The 14,004-nt window shown below is 42.2% G+C and overlaps 1 protein-coding gene across 2 annotated transcripts in view; it reads right to left on the bottom strand.

Moving 5' to 3' along the window:
* The window catches only part of DPP9 (dipeptidyl peptidase 9), a 1,882,741-nt gene that overhangs the window by 1,148,269 nt on the left and 720,468 nt on the right, over positions 1-14,004 (bottom strand). The window contains exon 14 of one of the 2 annotated variants that reach the window (XM_044053789.1): positions 9,096-9,248. In XM_044053789.1, coding sequence (XP_043909724.1) covers positions 9,096-9,248 — 153 coding nt within the window. Of the gene's footprint in view, positions 1-9,095; positions 9,249-14,004 lie in introns of those variants that run through there. The other variant, XM_044053788.1, reaches the window with a different exon arrangement.

Genomic DNA, 14,004 nt, shown 5'->3' with positions numbered 1-14,004 from the left:
GAGCATGGGTAGCAGCTGCTGGAGGGTGAGCATTTTGAATTTTGAAGTGGAGGTAATCCACTGCTTAGATCTATGCATGCGCCCTATGGTTGCTGTCTGGGGGTCTGGTTCCCCGGGGTCTGGGCTGAACTGGCTTAGTGAGAGCAGGAAAAAAACAGTGCTTGGTGGGACAATGCCGGCTGAACCTGGGTGGCTGAACCTGTAAGAAATCATTAACTGTCTGCATAAATTTTGATTTTTCTTCCATCTTTAAGACCTCTTCTGCCTTAGTGCCAAATAAGTTGTCTTTGTGCAAGGGGGCATCCAACAATTTAGATTTGACATGGTCTGTCAAGGGCTGTTCCTTAAGCCATGCATGCCTTCTAATGACAGATCCGGTGACTGCTGCCCTGCAAGAAGCTTCTAGGGCATCAAAAAGTACAGTTGTGTACATTAACCATAAATGTAGATGTTAGAGTGTATTCACTGTTGCAGTCATTACATTTGGGTAATCCTGCTGGCAGGTTGCCCTCAGTCGGCCTGAATTCCAAAGTCCTGGGTCCTGCATCGGCTGTCGTCACCCCTTCCCTGACGGCAGGTCGTCAGGGGTATAAAAGAAGCAGCAGACGCAATTTTATTTAGTTTTTCTGGACTGCAACAGTGAATACACTCGAACATCTATATTTACGGTAAGTGTACACAACTGTACTATGTTCTTCGTGTTTCACTGTTGCAGTCATTACATTTGGGTAGATTCCCAAAGCTATGGTTGGAAGGCTGGAGCTCAACAGCATTAGGGGCAGCTATGAGACCCTGAAGAACTGCAATGGCAAAGCCTGCCCTGGATTTAGAGTAGAGTGGCAGATGATAGTGCTTTGTAAAGGTGTGCACTGAACTCCAAGTAGCTGCCTCTAAAATGTCCTTGGTTGGTACTCCCCTGAGAAAGGCTGCTGAAGTGGCTGCAGCTCTGGTGTAATGTGGCCTAATGCCCTTAGGCACTGGCTTTCCATGGTATAAGTAACTAACTAATGCAGTGGCCTATCCATCTTGACAGTCTGCTTTGAGATGGCCTTTCCTTGTGATCCTGCAGCATATGTCACTAGTAACTGCTCTGTTTTTCTGAAAACTTTGGTTATGTCCAAGTAGAATCTAAGCCGTCTGTGTACGTCCAAAAAATGCAGAATTCTTTCCTTTTCTGTGGATTTGGATAAAAAGTTGGCAGATGAATGGTTTGGTTGAGAGCCACACTGGACACCACTTTAGGCATAAATGTTGGGTATGTCCTCAGGGAGACTCTGTCCGGATAAAAAATGATAAAAGGTTCCACAGCCATGAGTGCCTGTAGCTCTGAAACTCGTCTTGCAGAAGTTATTGCTAGGAGCAGAGCTGTTTTCCAAGATAAAAACTTTAAATCAGCAGTAGCAGCTGGCTCAAAAGGAGGCAGAGTGAGTTTTTCCAAGACATAGTTGAGGTCCCATGCAGGCATTGGTGATCTCCTTGGAGGTCTTAAATTTTTGGCTCCTCTGAGGTACTGTTTTAATAAGGGATGAGAAAAGATTGGTGGCTCTGCATTGTAATGAGCCAAAATGGCAGAGGCATGAATTTTAATAGATGAGAAAGATAGGCCTTTGTCCAGCATCTCAGTTAAGTATTGTAAATTGAGGAATATTTGGCACAGCTGTATCTGTTCCTTGTGCCTGGTTCCAAGCACATAATCTCTTCCATTTACCAGCATAAGATTTTCTAGTACTAGGCCTTCTGGCTTCCAAAATGACATTCATGACAGCTTTGCTGAGAGGTGTGTTTTGTATGACTACATTATCCGCCATGCTGCCAGGTTTAAAGTCCTGAGCTGGCTGTGTAGGATCTGATTTTTTGCTGGGACAGTAGATGCAATACTTGTGGTAGGGTCCAAGCTGGGCATGGAGACAAACTCCTTAATATTGGGTACCAATGCTGGCGGGGCCAGTCTGGTGCAATCAGTATCATCTTTGGCTTTTGCTGTCTGACCTTTAGGAGTACCTTGGGGGAGAAGAGGCAGAGGGGGAAAGGCATACACTGATAGGTTTTTCCAGTTGAAGGATAGGGCGTCCACTTTCCATGCTTGTCTGTGATAAATCCTTGTGCAGAATCTCTGTAGTTGGTAGTTGTGATGGGAGACAAATAGATCTATGTCCGGGCATCCCCATTTCATTGTTATCATGCTGAAGACTTGTGGATCCAGCTGCCACTCGTGGGGATCCATGAGGTTTCTGCTTAGTTAGTCTGTCAGAGTATTTTTCCTTCCTGGCAGGAATTGTGCCTGCAGATGTACTTGGTAAGTCAATGCTATGTCCCACCAAGTCAAGACTAGACTGTAAAGGGGGTAAGAATGTGTGCCCTCCTGCTTGTTTATATACCACATGACCGTGGTGGTGTTGTCTATCAGTAGTTGTCCTGGTTGAAGTAGGTCCTTGAAGGCTTTCAGGGCATTTTGAACAGCTAGCATCTCTTTTTGATTGATATGTAGATGCATTTGGTTTGAGGTCCATGTTCCCTGAATGCATTTTCCTGCCATGTGGGCCCCCCAGGCATAATCTGACACATCCGTTGTTAGTGTCTGTCTGGCTGGGGGTAATGTGAACGGCTGTCCCTTGTTTTGGTGACAAGCCTTTACCCACCATCGAAACTCCTGTTGCAGGCAGGGAATGAGAGTAATCATAGTTTCCAGGCTGTGGCAATGTTGAGTCCCAACACTTTTTAGGTACCATTGAAGTTTCCTCATATGCAGTCTTGCATATGGAATTAGTAGGATGCAGGATGCCATGAAGCCCAAAGCCTGCAGAATTTTTCTTGCAGATAACTGGGTCTTTGTTGCTAACATTTTGAAGTAGGTAGTCAGTTGTCTGTGTCTGGCGTGAGATAAGCCATCTGGGCAGTTGTATTTAAGCTTGCATCCAGGAATATTATCTCTTGAGAGGGTACTACTTTTGATTTCTTTTCGTTGACTGTGTACCCTAGGCATGTTTTTTCACAAAGGCCAGATGCTGTACAAGAATGTCCTTGTTCTCTGCTTGAATCAGACAGTCCAAGTAAAGATATATTTGTATTCCTCTGTCTGCATAATACAATTACTGGTGCCAGACACTTTGTAAAGACCCTGAGCGCAGTAGATAAGCCAAAGGGCAGTGCAGAGAATTGGTAATGCATTGAGCCAGCCTTGAATCTGAGGTATCTTCTGCATATTTGTCCGATTGGGACATGCAGGTATGCCTCTTTTAGGTCTAAAGTTAAAAGCTAAGCGTTCTTGCCCAGTATGAGCAGTAGTTGCTGCAAAGTCACATTTTGCATTTTGGTATATCCAGGAACGTATTCAGAATCGATAGGTCCAGTATTGGCCTCCAAGCCTTGTCCTTTCTGGGTAACAAGAACAGTCTTGAGTAAAATCCTTGTCCCCGCACTTGCTCTGGCACTTGCTGAATGGCTCATGTCCATGAGGGATAAGACTTGTTTTTGTGCCTCTGCCCATTGATTTTTTGGCAGATCTGGCCAGCCGTTTTTCTTTGGCAGGGTATGGAAATGGAACTTGTAGCCTTGTGACACGATATTTAGAACCCACTTGTCCTGGGTTATAATGTGCCAATTTTGAGAAAAAAGTGCTAATTTTCCCCCTAAGGGTGCTGCCAGGAAATAAGTGCTTGGTGCAGGCAGGGGGAAGTCATTGGGAATGTTTCCTGCAAGGTTGTGATTCATCTTCTCCACTTTTGGCGGTAGAAGCATCCCACTGCTTTGACCTGTATGAAACTCGAGCCTGGGTTCTGCCTATAGGGCGTCTGGGTCTACCCTTTTGGAGGTCTGACACTGGAAACGACCAATTCTTTGTTGGCCAGTGTCTACTAAACCTAGGTGGCTGTACTTGTAAGAAATCTTGGACCATTTGCATAGATTTAGCCTTGTCCTACATTTTCTTTAACACCTCTTCTGCCTTAACACCAAACAAAGAATCATGCTGTAAAGGTGCATCTAATAATTTAACTTTAACATGATCAGGCAGACTTTGTTCCTTTAACCAAGCATGCCTTCTAATTACAGAACCAGTAACTGCGGCCCTGCAAGAGGCCTCTAAAGAATCAAAACCACATTGCAAAGTATGCTTTCCAACTTGTTCAGCTGCATGCAATATATCCTGCATTTCCTTGTTTTCTGCGCATTCAGAATTTAACATTTTCTGTTTAAGCAATGCCATGACATGTTGTTGATATTTGAGCATATGAAACTGACAGTTTAAGGCCCTTATAGTCAAGGTAGCAGATGTGTAAACCTTTTTCCCCATCTATCCAGTGCCCTAGAATCCCTATCAGAAGGGGCAGGGTTTTTTGCAGTGGAAGCCTCAACACCCTTGGGACCCTGAAAAATAGTTTCCGGGTCTGTAGCAGGGTTTTTAAAAAGGAATTTATGCGAGCCAGGAACCCCGTAATATCTGTCAGGCTTAACAGGAGCTGGAGGGCAAGGAGTCAGGGGTAAGGCTTGACTCTGAAAACATCATCTACAATGTCTAACACAGGAGGGATGGCTAGTGGCTTGTGCTGAGGTAGTAACAGGAAATCCCTGAGCCTCTTTTTAGACTCTGAAAAATCCTGGCTCTCCCAGTGGAAATGCTCCTTCATGGGATGTAATGTTTCCCCAAAAGAATAATCCTCAGGAGGAGAAGCTGAAGGCATGGATTTCTTCAGCATCAGAATCCTCATAGAAGGGAAAAGAATATTCCTGATCAGAAGAGGAATCAGAAGAAATGGAAACCTGATCTGAAGATTCATAGTCAGTCTCTTGTCTAGGCCTCTTATTAGGAGGGGGATGGGAACCCCTGATCAAGGTAATCAAGTCTTCAGCCATTTTGAGCGTTTGTTTTTTGGGCATGGAGGCCTGTCCATGTGGCTCTTGAGGTTGCTTCTTTGTCTTTGAAGGTGCTTTAGTCTTTGCCTTTGAAGTCGGTTTAATGTATAGGTGTTTGGGTCTGAATACACCCGCAGAAGCCAGTGCCTGCTCAGCGGCTCCGGACCCATCTGAAGGATTAGCGTCAGAAGCTCCAATACTTTTGAGTTTCCAGCGGCATGGCCGGCTCCACGTGGGAGTCGGTAGCGGCCTGCGACTCTAAAGTAGAGGTCGTCAGGAGCTGCGAACGCAGCTCATTGAGAACCGGCGACTGGCTTAGGAGAAGCTTAGTCTGTTTTGGGCCACGGCTTTCTTTTTCTTTGTGTTTTTTGTGAACTCCGGTAGTCGGATGGCTTTCCGACAACATTTCTGGATAATTAAATCTGCGTCCAAAGTAGTTTAATGCATAATCATACCGACACTTAATAGTGCGTTGGTTAAATCTAGCACAAAACAGACAACCCAGAAAATTATGATCAGGGCCTAGGCAAGGAATACAGTAAGAATGTAAGTTCTTATGAGGTATTAGCTTCCCACAAGAAATACAATTATTAACTTTTTCTGACATCGGTTCTGAAGCAAGAAAAAAAAGTTTCCCCAATGGGGTACTTAGCTTTATAGAAGACTTCGGATCTGAAATTCGAACTCGAAAATCTCAGGAGTCGGCCGACCGACACTTGCGAACTGCTTCTGCTTCGGGCACCGCGCAGCAATAAAGACTAAATAAAATGGTGTCGGCTGCTTCTTTTATACCCCTGACGACCTGACGTCAGGGAGGGGGCGACGACAGCCGATGCAGGACCCAGGACTTTGGAATTCAGGCCGACTGAGGGCAACCTGCCAGCAGGATTACCCAAATGTAAGGACTGCAACAGTGAAACGAAGAACATCCACAGTGCAAGGCGCGTTTAGTTACTTGACTTGCAGAATGCATTAAAACTCTTGTAACTCTCTAGATTCTGCACAAGCAGGAAAGGAAGACATTTTTTGTTTAAGGAGTTTGAGTATATGTTGCTGAAATTTTAGCATATGGAACTGACAATTCAGTGCCCTGATATCAAGAGTACCTGAGGTGTAGACTTTGTTACCCCATCTGTCTAGTGCTCTGGAATCCCTATCTGAGGGGGTGGGATTCTTAGAAGAGGTTGGTTTAATCCCTTTAAAGCCCTTGAGAAATTACCTCAGGGTCAGCAGTAGGATTTTTGAAAAGAAATTTGTGAGAGTCGGGGACTCTGTAGTACCTGTCTGGTTTTCTGGGTGTCAGGAGTGAAGCTGTCTTCCAGGGAAAACATCCTCCACAACATCCTGGACTGGGGGGATGGCCAAGGGTCTGTGCTGTGGAAGATCTAAGAATTCCGAGTCTTGTTTTAGACTGCGGGTAGTCCTGACTCTCCCATTGGAAATGCTCCCTTAAAGTATGAAGGGTTTTTCCCCAAAGGAAAAAAATCCTCTGGGGAAGGGGCTGAAGAGATGGAATCCTCTGCATCAGAATCCTCTTAAGTAGAGAGGGGTTGCATGTCTTCATATTCCGATGCATCAGAGTCATATGACTCTTGTTCAGACAAAACTACAGGGGACAGACCCCTCTTCCTTTTGGAGGGGGTAGCTTGGCTTCCCCTCATCAGCCTAAGGTCTTCTGCCATTTTAAGCGTTTGAGACTGAGGCAAGGAAGCAGGTGCCTGAGATTGGGTCGTCTGTTTCTTGGGTGTGGTTCATACCCTGGGCCTTAAAAAGTGGTCATTTTCGAAAGAACGGTAGTCGCGAAAGATGACGTCGGTTTGTGTTAAGAATTGGTAGTGTGAAGGACTTCCTAAGAAGCCAGTGTCTGCTCAGCGGCTCCGGACCGATTCAAGGTAGAGACGACCGCAGGATCCTTAGTCGAAGAGTTTTGCGGCATACCGGACTCCGAAAGGGTCTCTGTAGCGGCCTGCAAATCCACAGAATCGGGCATCAGGGGCTTCCAAAAGCGCCTCATTGTGGACTGGAGAACTAACTAGCTTAACAGGAGCGTCGTTGGTAGGTTTGGACCTGTGCGGTCCGTCTCTGTCTATCTTTATGTTTATGTTTTTTCAGAAGATCTGCTGTCGGATGGCTTACCGAAGCCTTATCAAAGTTCGAGGACTGTAAGCGAAAATATCTAGCTACAATAAGCACCCGACAATGGATAGTTCTGGTGTTGAACAAAGTAAAGAAACGACAACGGGGGACGTCGTAGTCTGGGTCTAAACAATTGACGCAGTAAGAATGAAAGTCGCTGTGTATTTGCTTTCCACAGGCAAGACAATTGTTAACTTTTTCTGACATCAGTTAGTGCAAGGAAAAAAGGATCCCCAACGGGGTACTTAGCTTTAGAAGACTCCAGCTTCAATTTGGTAGATGAAACTCAGGTAGCGGCCGACCGACACTCGTGCAAACTGCTTCTGCTTTGGGCTACACAGCAAGAAAGACTGGTGTAATGGCGTAGGCTGCCTTACTTTATACTACTGACGACCTGACGTCAGTCCTGAAGCGTCAGCAACTGACACAAATACTAAGCCTCTGGTATTCGGGCCAGCTGAGGGCTACCCTGGCAGGGATAACCCAAATGTGATGACTGCAACAGTGAAACACGAAGAACATCGCAAGGACTTTAAATGTACAAATCTCTTGCAATTTTACGAAGACACCAAATTCAAATTTAGTGGTATTACCCATAAGTTGATACTGCAAAGAGTTAAGAACAAGTTCTACGTGCATTTGGACAAATGTATTAAATTGGCAGTCCCAACTAGATCAAAGCGAATAGAGAGGTTTAAAAGCAAACTAGCATGGTGGCCCCCAAGCATCGATAAACTATATAATAAAAGGATGAAACTCAAATCTATACAGCAGAACAAAAGACCCCCCCAAAAGTAAGAACAGAGACAAAAAAGTAAAAAAAGGATTTCAGAAAAACAAAGGCATACCATGACCGCAAACAAGGTTTCAGAAGTCAAAAAGAAAACTACAAATCCATCATTAGTTATATCAGAAAATATCCAAAATTGCTCACTTATTCATAATGGTACTACCTACATTAATCTAGTGGATACTGCCAGCATAATGGTCCATACATTTAGTGCTAACTTCACCTCAGTGATAAAACGTCCACTTATCCCAGACAAGACATACACAAAGTACTTTGCAAAACAAAGAACATCTCATCTATGGGGCCTGACAGCATACCTGGTTGCTTAAATGGCAGCGCCAGGCCCACTCCGCCTTTTATATTTCTGACCTCTCCACCATGAGCCTAGAAGAATGGGTTTAGCCCATGGGAACAGTGCACAGCTGCTGTAACACCCCTCCACAAGACTGGCCCCATTATGGACACAGGAATTACACACACAGCTTTGCAAGTCTTGCATGCAAAGCCAAAGAACATATAACTGACCTAATTGACTATACCAAAAATCATATCAGACTCAAACCTCAGCAATTTGCTTTACCAAGGGGAGAGCCTGCCTTATGAATCCTATGAACTTCTTTGAGAAGGTTATGCAGGCTGTTAACTGAGCAAGTTGTCCACATACCTTGACCTCACCAAGGCAATCGAAACCATACCACATGCAAATATAATAAAATAAACTGAATGAAATTCAAATTGACCCATATGTGGTTAGTGGACAGAGTGTGAATCCTGTTCCTAAGCAAGCGTAGGGGATGTATCCTCACGGCATAAAAGTGACCAGTAGAGTTCCTTAGGGACTTGTGTTATTTAATATCTACCTCTCAGATATCCACTTATCAAACGGGGATTTCTGGTTAGCAAAGTTGGCAGATGATTGTAAGCAGACAGTCACTGTCAAGTCCTCCTCTGACAGAGGCACTACAACAGGAACTTACACTTGCCAATAATTGGTATACACACATGGGCTCAAACTTAATGATAAAAAGTGCAACACATGAAGCATTTGATAAGCAAATGGGTGAATACTGCATTAGATCACTGGCTATTTATTTTTAACTGATCAACTTAAATTTAAGTAATTCTGTACAAATTAGCCCTTTAATAGTCATGAGTAGCATAACAAAAACACTTCACTGGTATCTTCCTGACGTTCACTATTTAAACTTGTCCATCTTACCAAGAACTGCCAAGTCTAGGTTAGCTCCCTCAGGAAGATGACAGCAATGAAGACTTTCACACGTTCTTGCTTAAAATGCTGCTTTGCATATTCTCTCACCTGACTCATTGAACAGCTATGGGAAAAACCAAGAGTGGTTAATCTGACAATTTCGCCTGGAGACTCATAGCTAACACCATAGAGATGATGTTCCAATGGTGTGTCTTTGGTGGCCTGGAAATAGACGAGCTTGGTGCCCTCATTCACCCAAATCTAGAAAAAATAAAATGTGAACATATCAGACTGCGTTGCATGCATGACTTCAGTAAACACAAAAAAGTTTAACTAATTAGCCTTCAAAACACACACAAGCAACAAATACCACAGTGTATACACACAACACAGAAAACAAGACTGCACACAAAACACTCAAACTTTAATATAAAACACTGTGTATAATACAGAGACAGACTTGTAATACACACTTAATGAAAAATTACATGAGCAAGTAATGTGCATATCTGTGTACAGAATAATGGCATACACCTGTAACATGCAAGTTATAAGTACGGATGGAGAGAGTACTCATTCAAATTTACCAGCCAGACAAAATGACCATTGAAGCTCATGTATGAGACGGGCAGTCAAGTATACAAATCAAATGACAAATCAGTGCACTGTATCGGACATACGTAATCTAAAAATGCAAAGTCTGCAGATCCATCAAAATCAGTATCCTTACTCGTTTGCTATAAGGCATAAGATTAAAAAATGGCAGCTGACTGGTTTTAATAACTGTGCAGTCACATTCAGTGTAAAGGTGCAACTTCTATGGAGTACAGTGTCCTGTGAAAGATGGAATGTGGATCCTTGCGCAACAGAGCTGGCAGCACAGACTTTCATGGAGGAGATAATGGCTACCAAGTCTTTCAAGCCATTTAACAATTTCAAACTTGGCAGCTCCAAAGCAGACAAGATAGCTTTCTCTACCACAAAATTTAAATTTTGATGCAAACAGATGGTCTTAAGAACTACTGGGACAAGGAATTCACAGAAAAATATACAGCAATAACTGACAGGTGTCCCTTAATGTGCAAGTTAAACCATTCAAAAGCTCATACAAGTTAGGCAAAGGCAGAAGGCATACATGGTTTCTGATGACTGCTGCACCAGATACAGAACTTCCTTCTATTTAGCCAAGTCAAGATCCCTTGTGGTGGCCCTCCAGGCCTCCTGTAAACTGTGCATCACTTACAAGAGGAAACAGGTCCCTGAAGGGGACTAGGCTTAGATCATCTGGGCAACCAGCTTAAGGCAACAAGCGCAGCCAGAAACATATGTTAAATACGCAGAATGGGTAACACAGCCTGTGACGCTTGACTCATCCCTACAGACTGTGCCTCAAATCAGATACCTCTTACGAAAGAGATCACCATGTCAAGTGGCATGTAACACCCTCTCTTCTAATTTTAGTGTTGCTGGCAAAGCCCACTTAAGATTACAGGGTGGTGCTCGTTTTGTCTGTTTTTAAAGTTTATTCTAAATTAACTGATATGAGGATGCCCATGTGCTAAACAAAATTGCAGCACTGTCACTCAACATTACTGTGGAAATGGGCAGCCTGCTCCATCCATTAAATCTGACAAGTGGGAAGTTTATGCTAGCTGTTAAGCTTTACTGTTTCACCACACACAAGATTAGCGAGTTTTAGGTCACTGCCTACCTGTTTAATGTCTATTATCTCATTGCTCTCTGGGTTTACAGTGCACCTCTGCTATAACTCAAGGTGTATTCCACTTAATTGCCCTCCCATCCTCAACTGCCCAGCCAACCCATGTCAATTTATACTTCCTCCCACTACCCACCCCTAAAACCCTCCCAATGAAAATACACACACCAGACAAAACAACTCTGATTACTCAATACCATACACCCTCCATACCCAATGTTAATCTCCAACACTATACCTTTATTTCACTTTATTACTTCATCAGATTCCACCAATCATCCACAATTTACCTTGTAACATCTTAGGCACACTATCAACTATTACAAACCACCATATCTCTCACACAAACATAAAAACATTACTTATACTTATCACCAACTTCTACCACTAAACGCTCATCTCAATGATCTCAATGCACACATTTCTCTTCCACTAACCATCTGACCTTCATATGCAACATACTTACATTTCAAAACCATAGGCATTACATCAGCATTTGGCAAGTTTATCATACACTGGTGGTGCAGCGGTTAGCGTTGTCGCCTCACAGCAAGGGGTTCTCCCGTTCGATTCTCGGCTGGAGTGCCTTCTGTGTGGAGTCTGCATGTCCTCCCTGCGGTTGAGTGACGTTAAAGGCATGCAGGTAGGTGCGAGCATGAATGGGCGTGCCTTCGTTGAAGGTTGGCGTTGGCACCGTAAAAATCCACTGCCTATCATGAGCGGACTGGAGTTCCACTGTGGCGACCCCTAACCGGGAAATGCCAAAAGTCAAATCATACACACTGTCTATTCCCCCTAATAAAACACTTTGGCCATCCACTCTGCTCCCACAGAAGCAAGACCTACCACTGCACAACCCCTGCTTCAAACCTCTGCAATTAAACCCTTAACATAACTGCAGCCATCAATACTAGCTCAGACACATCTGTACTCCTTCAAAGTGATGGTCCACAAAAACTGAAAGCCCAAAACAGAGCCATAAAGATGACAGAGTGGACTATTGAGGATAAGAAATTATGTATTACTATTATGCAAGAATTCCAGCATTTCTGGATAGATGATGTACAAAAAGACGACAGATTTGCGAAGAAAAATACAAAAAAAAATGTCAAAAGCTTCAAATACTAATCTGTGTTCACTAATGTAACAGATTTGTGAAAAACATTATACAGACCAAGAAACCCTAAGCCATTTGGAAAAAGACAATGAAGTGCAAAATTATAAAATAAAGAAAAAAACTAGATATTTTTGAAAGGTATAAAGAAGAAACATGGACATGGGAAAATCTAATATGGTGCAGTACTTATGCAAAGGAGAAAGCCAAACTAATCAATACAAAAAAGCAGCTCCAAAGATATCTTGAGAAATTCAGGCAAAGGCACCCAGATACAGAAAATTTCACAATACAAAAAAATAAGATCATAAAGGGGGCGTAGAACAGAAGATTAGTTGAGCAAAAGTTAAACAAAGAGGCTGAAGTTATGGAAAGCATGTGAAGTGAAGGATTTAGTGTAGAAAGTCTAACAGGTTACGTCACAGTATGATGGAACAAGGAGTCTCCAAAGTAAGGAGAAACAGGAGCAGGAGACATCTGAAGAAGAAATGCATACATGGGAAAGAAAGATTTAATATGGTACAATATTTATGCAAACGAGAAAGCAAAACTAATCAATACAAAAAAAGAAGCACCAAAGATATGACAAGAAATATAGGCAAAGGCATCTGGATATGGAAAATTTTACAATACAAAAAAAAAACAATGGGGGAAAATAGAGAAGACTAGTAATGGAGTAGTTAAATAGAAAATGAAGTTATGGATTGCCTGCAAGGTGAAGGATTTAGTGTAGAAAATCCAACTCAACATCACAGCAGGACAGAACAATGACTATCCATATTAATGAGCAACTGGTGGAATGGGAAGCATCTGCTCAGTTGACATATGAAGATAGTTTGGAGCCTTCAGTAGGAAACCAGTACAAAAGTTCAACTGGAGTGGCACAACAAGGGAAGGAGCAGGAAACAGTGGCAAGTTAGAAGCAGTCAATGTTGTGGACTAATAGGTCAGTGAGTTCCCATATGAAAGAGCAACGAATGACAGGATGAAACTGAAGAGCATGTGGCACAGGAAGATGCTCTAGAACTTTCTGTAGAATGTTTACAGAAAATGGAGAACAAAAGAATGTGCCCTTAGTTTAGAAGAAAATTATCAAAAGGAAGCATTGGTTGATTTAATAGAAATGGATAGCTATATTAAGATCAATGAAATAAATAAATTACAGAAACTCTACCCAAAATGTTAGAGGCCTGATAAAACAAAAGAAAATAGTAATCAAAACTGTTCACAGAAACTTATGTGATAGAACAGTAAATAGGATACATTACTAAGTAGCTAAACTTATTTACTTAGACATTTGTTGAACGGGAAAGTCTACTGGGCTTGAGACCCATTTTCAGTGGAGGCCCGGGAAGAAAAGCTCCAAGTTGCATGAAAATTATTACATAAATTTGTAAGGAAAAACTTACTTATAAAGCAAGTGAAATAATATAGAAAACTATCTAAACAGCACATATGTTTTAAAAAGGCACAATATAGTAACAATGGAACAAACATGTAGGAAAATGACATAGTTAGACATATTTAACAATACAGTTAAATTTTTTTTTTTTTTGGGGGGGGGGGGAGTAGGAAAAGGGAAAAGTAAGTATAGTGGGAAGGCAGAATTAGAGAGTTAAAGGTAGGCTAGATATAGCTAGAGTCCTACAGCTAGGTGGTGGGAATATGTAGATTATAGATGGCATGTATTTAATGGTAGTATTAAAAGCAGAAAGTGACAGACAGAGAAAATGTGTTAAGATAGTTGTAAAGATGTGTGGACTAGGATACTAAAGATTAGGGATAAGTCATACAGAAACCCATCACAAAAGCACAGGACAATGAGGGAAGAAATCAAATGTCATCATGGAAGTACTGAACAGAAAAAACTATAAAGCAATTAAGACAAGTGTCACTGTTAAGTGTAAATAAGAGAGAACAAATCCACAAACATACTTACAAAGACAGATCTAATTAAAAGCAACACACAGTATCAGAACAGACCAGAATCTACTGTACAGTATTGCAAATAAATTAAAGATAGCACAGGCAGAAAAGCTAAAGATATGCAGATACATACAAAGGAAAAGTAAAAAAATAAGTAATTCATTGATGACACAAAAAAGTTTGATATAAAACTGGAAACAAGGCAAAAGGAATAGAAATACCACCAAAAATAGAAATAGACATTTTGGAGAAACATTTGT

The sequence above is a fragment of the Protopterus annectens genome, chromosome 13.part0 (assembly GCF_019279795.1).
Source record: "Protopterus annectens isolate FY-2018-M chromosome 13.part0, PAN1.0, whole genome shotgun sequence".
Taxonomy (NCBI): Eukaryota; Metazoa; Chordata; order Ceratodontiformes; family Protopteridae; genus Protopterus; species Protopterus annectens.
Note: the sequence above shows the minus strand (reverse complement) of the source record. Positions and strands in the feature narration are given on the sequence as shown.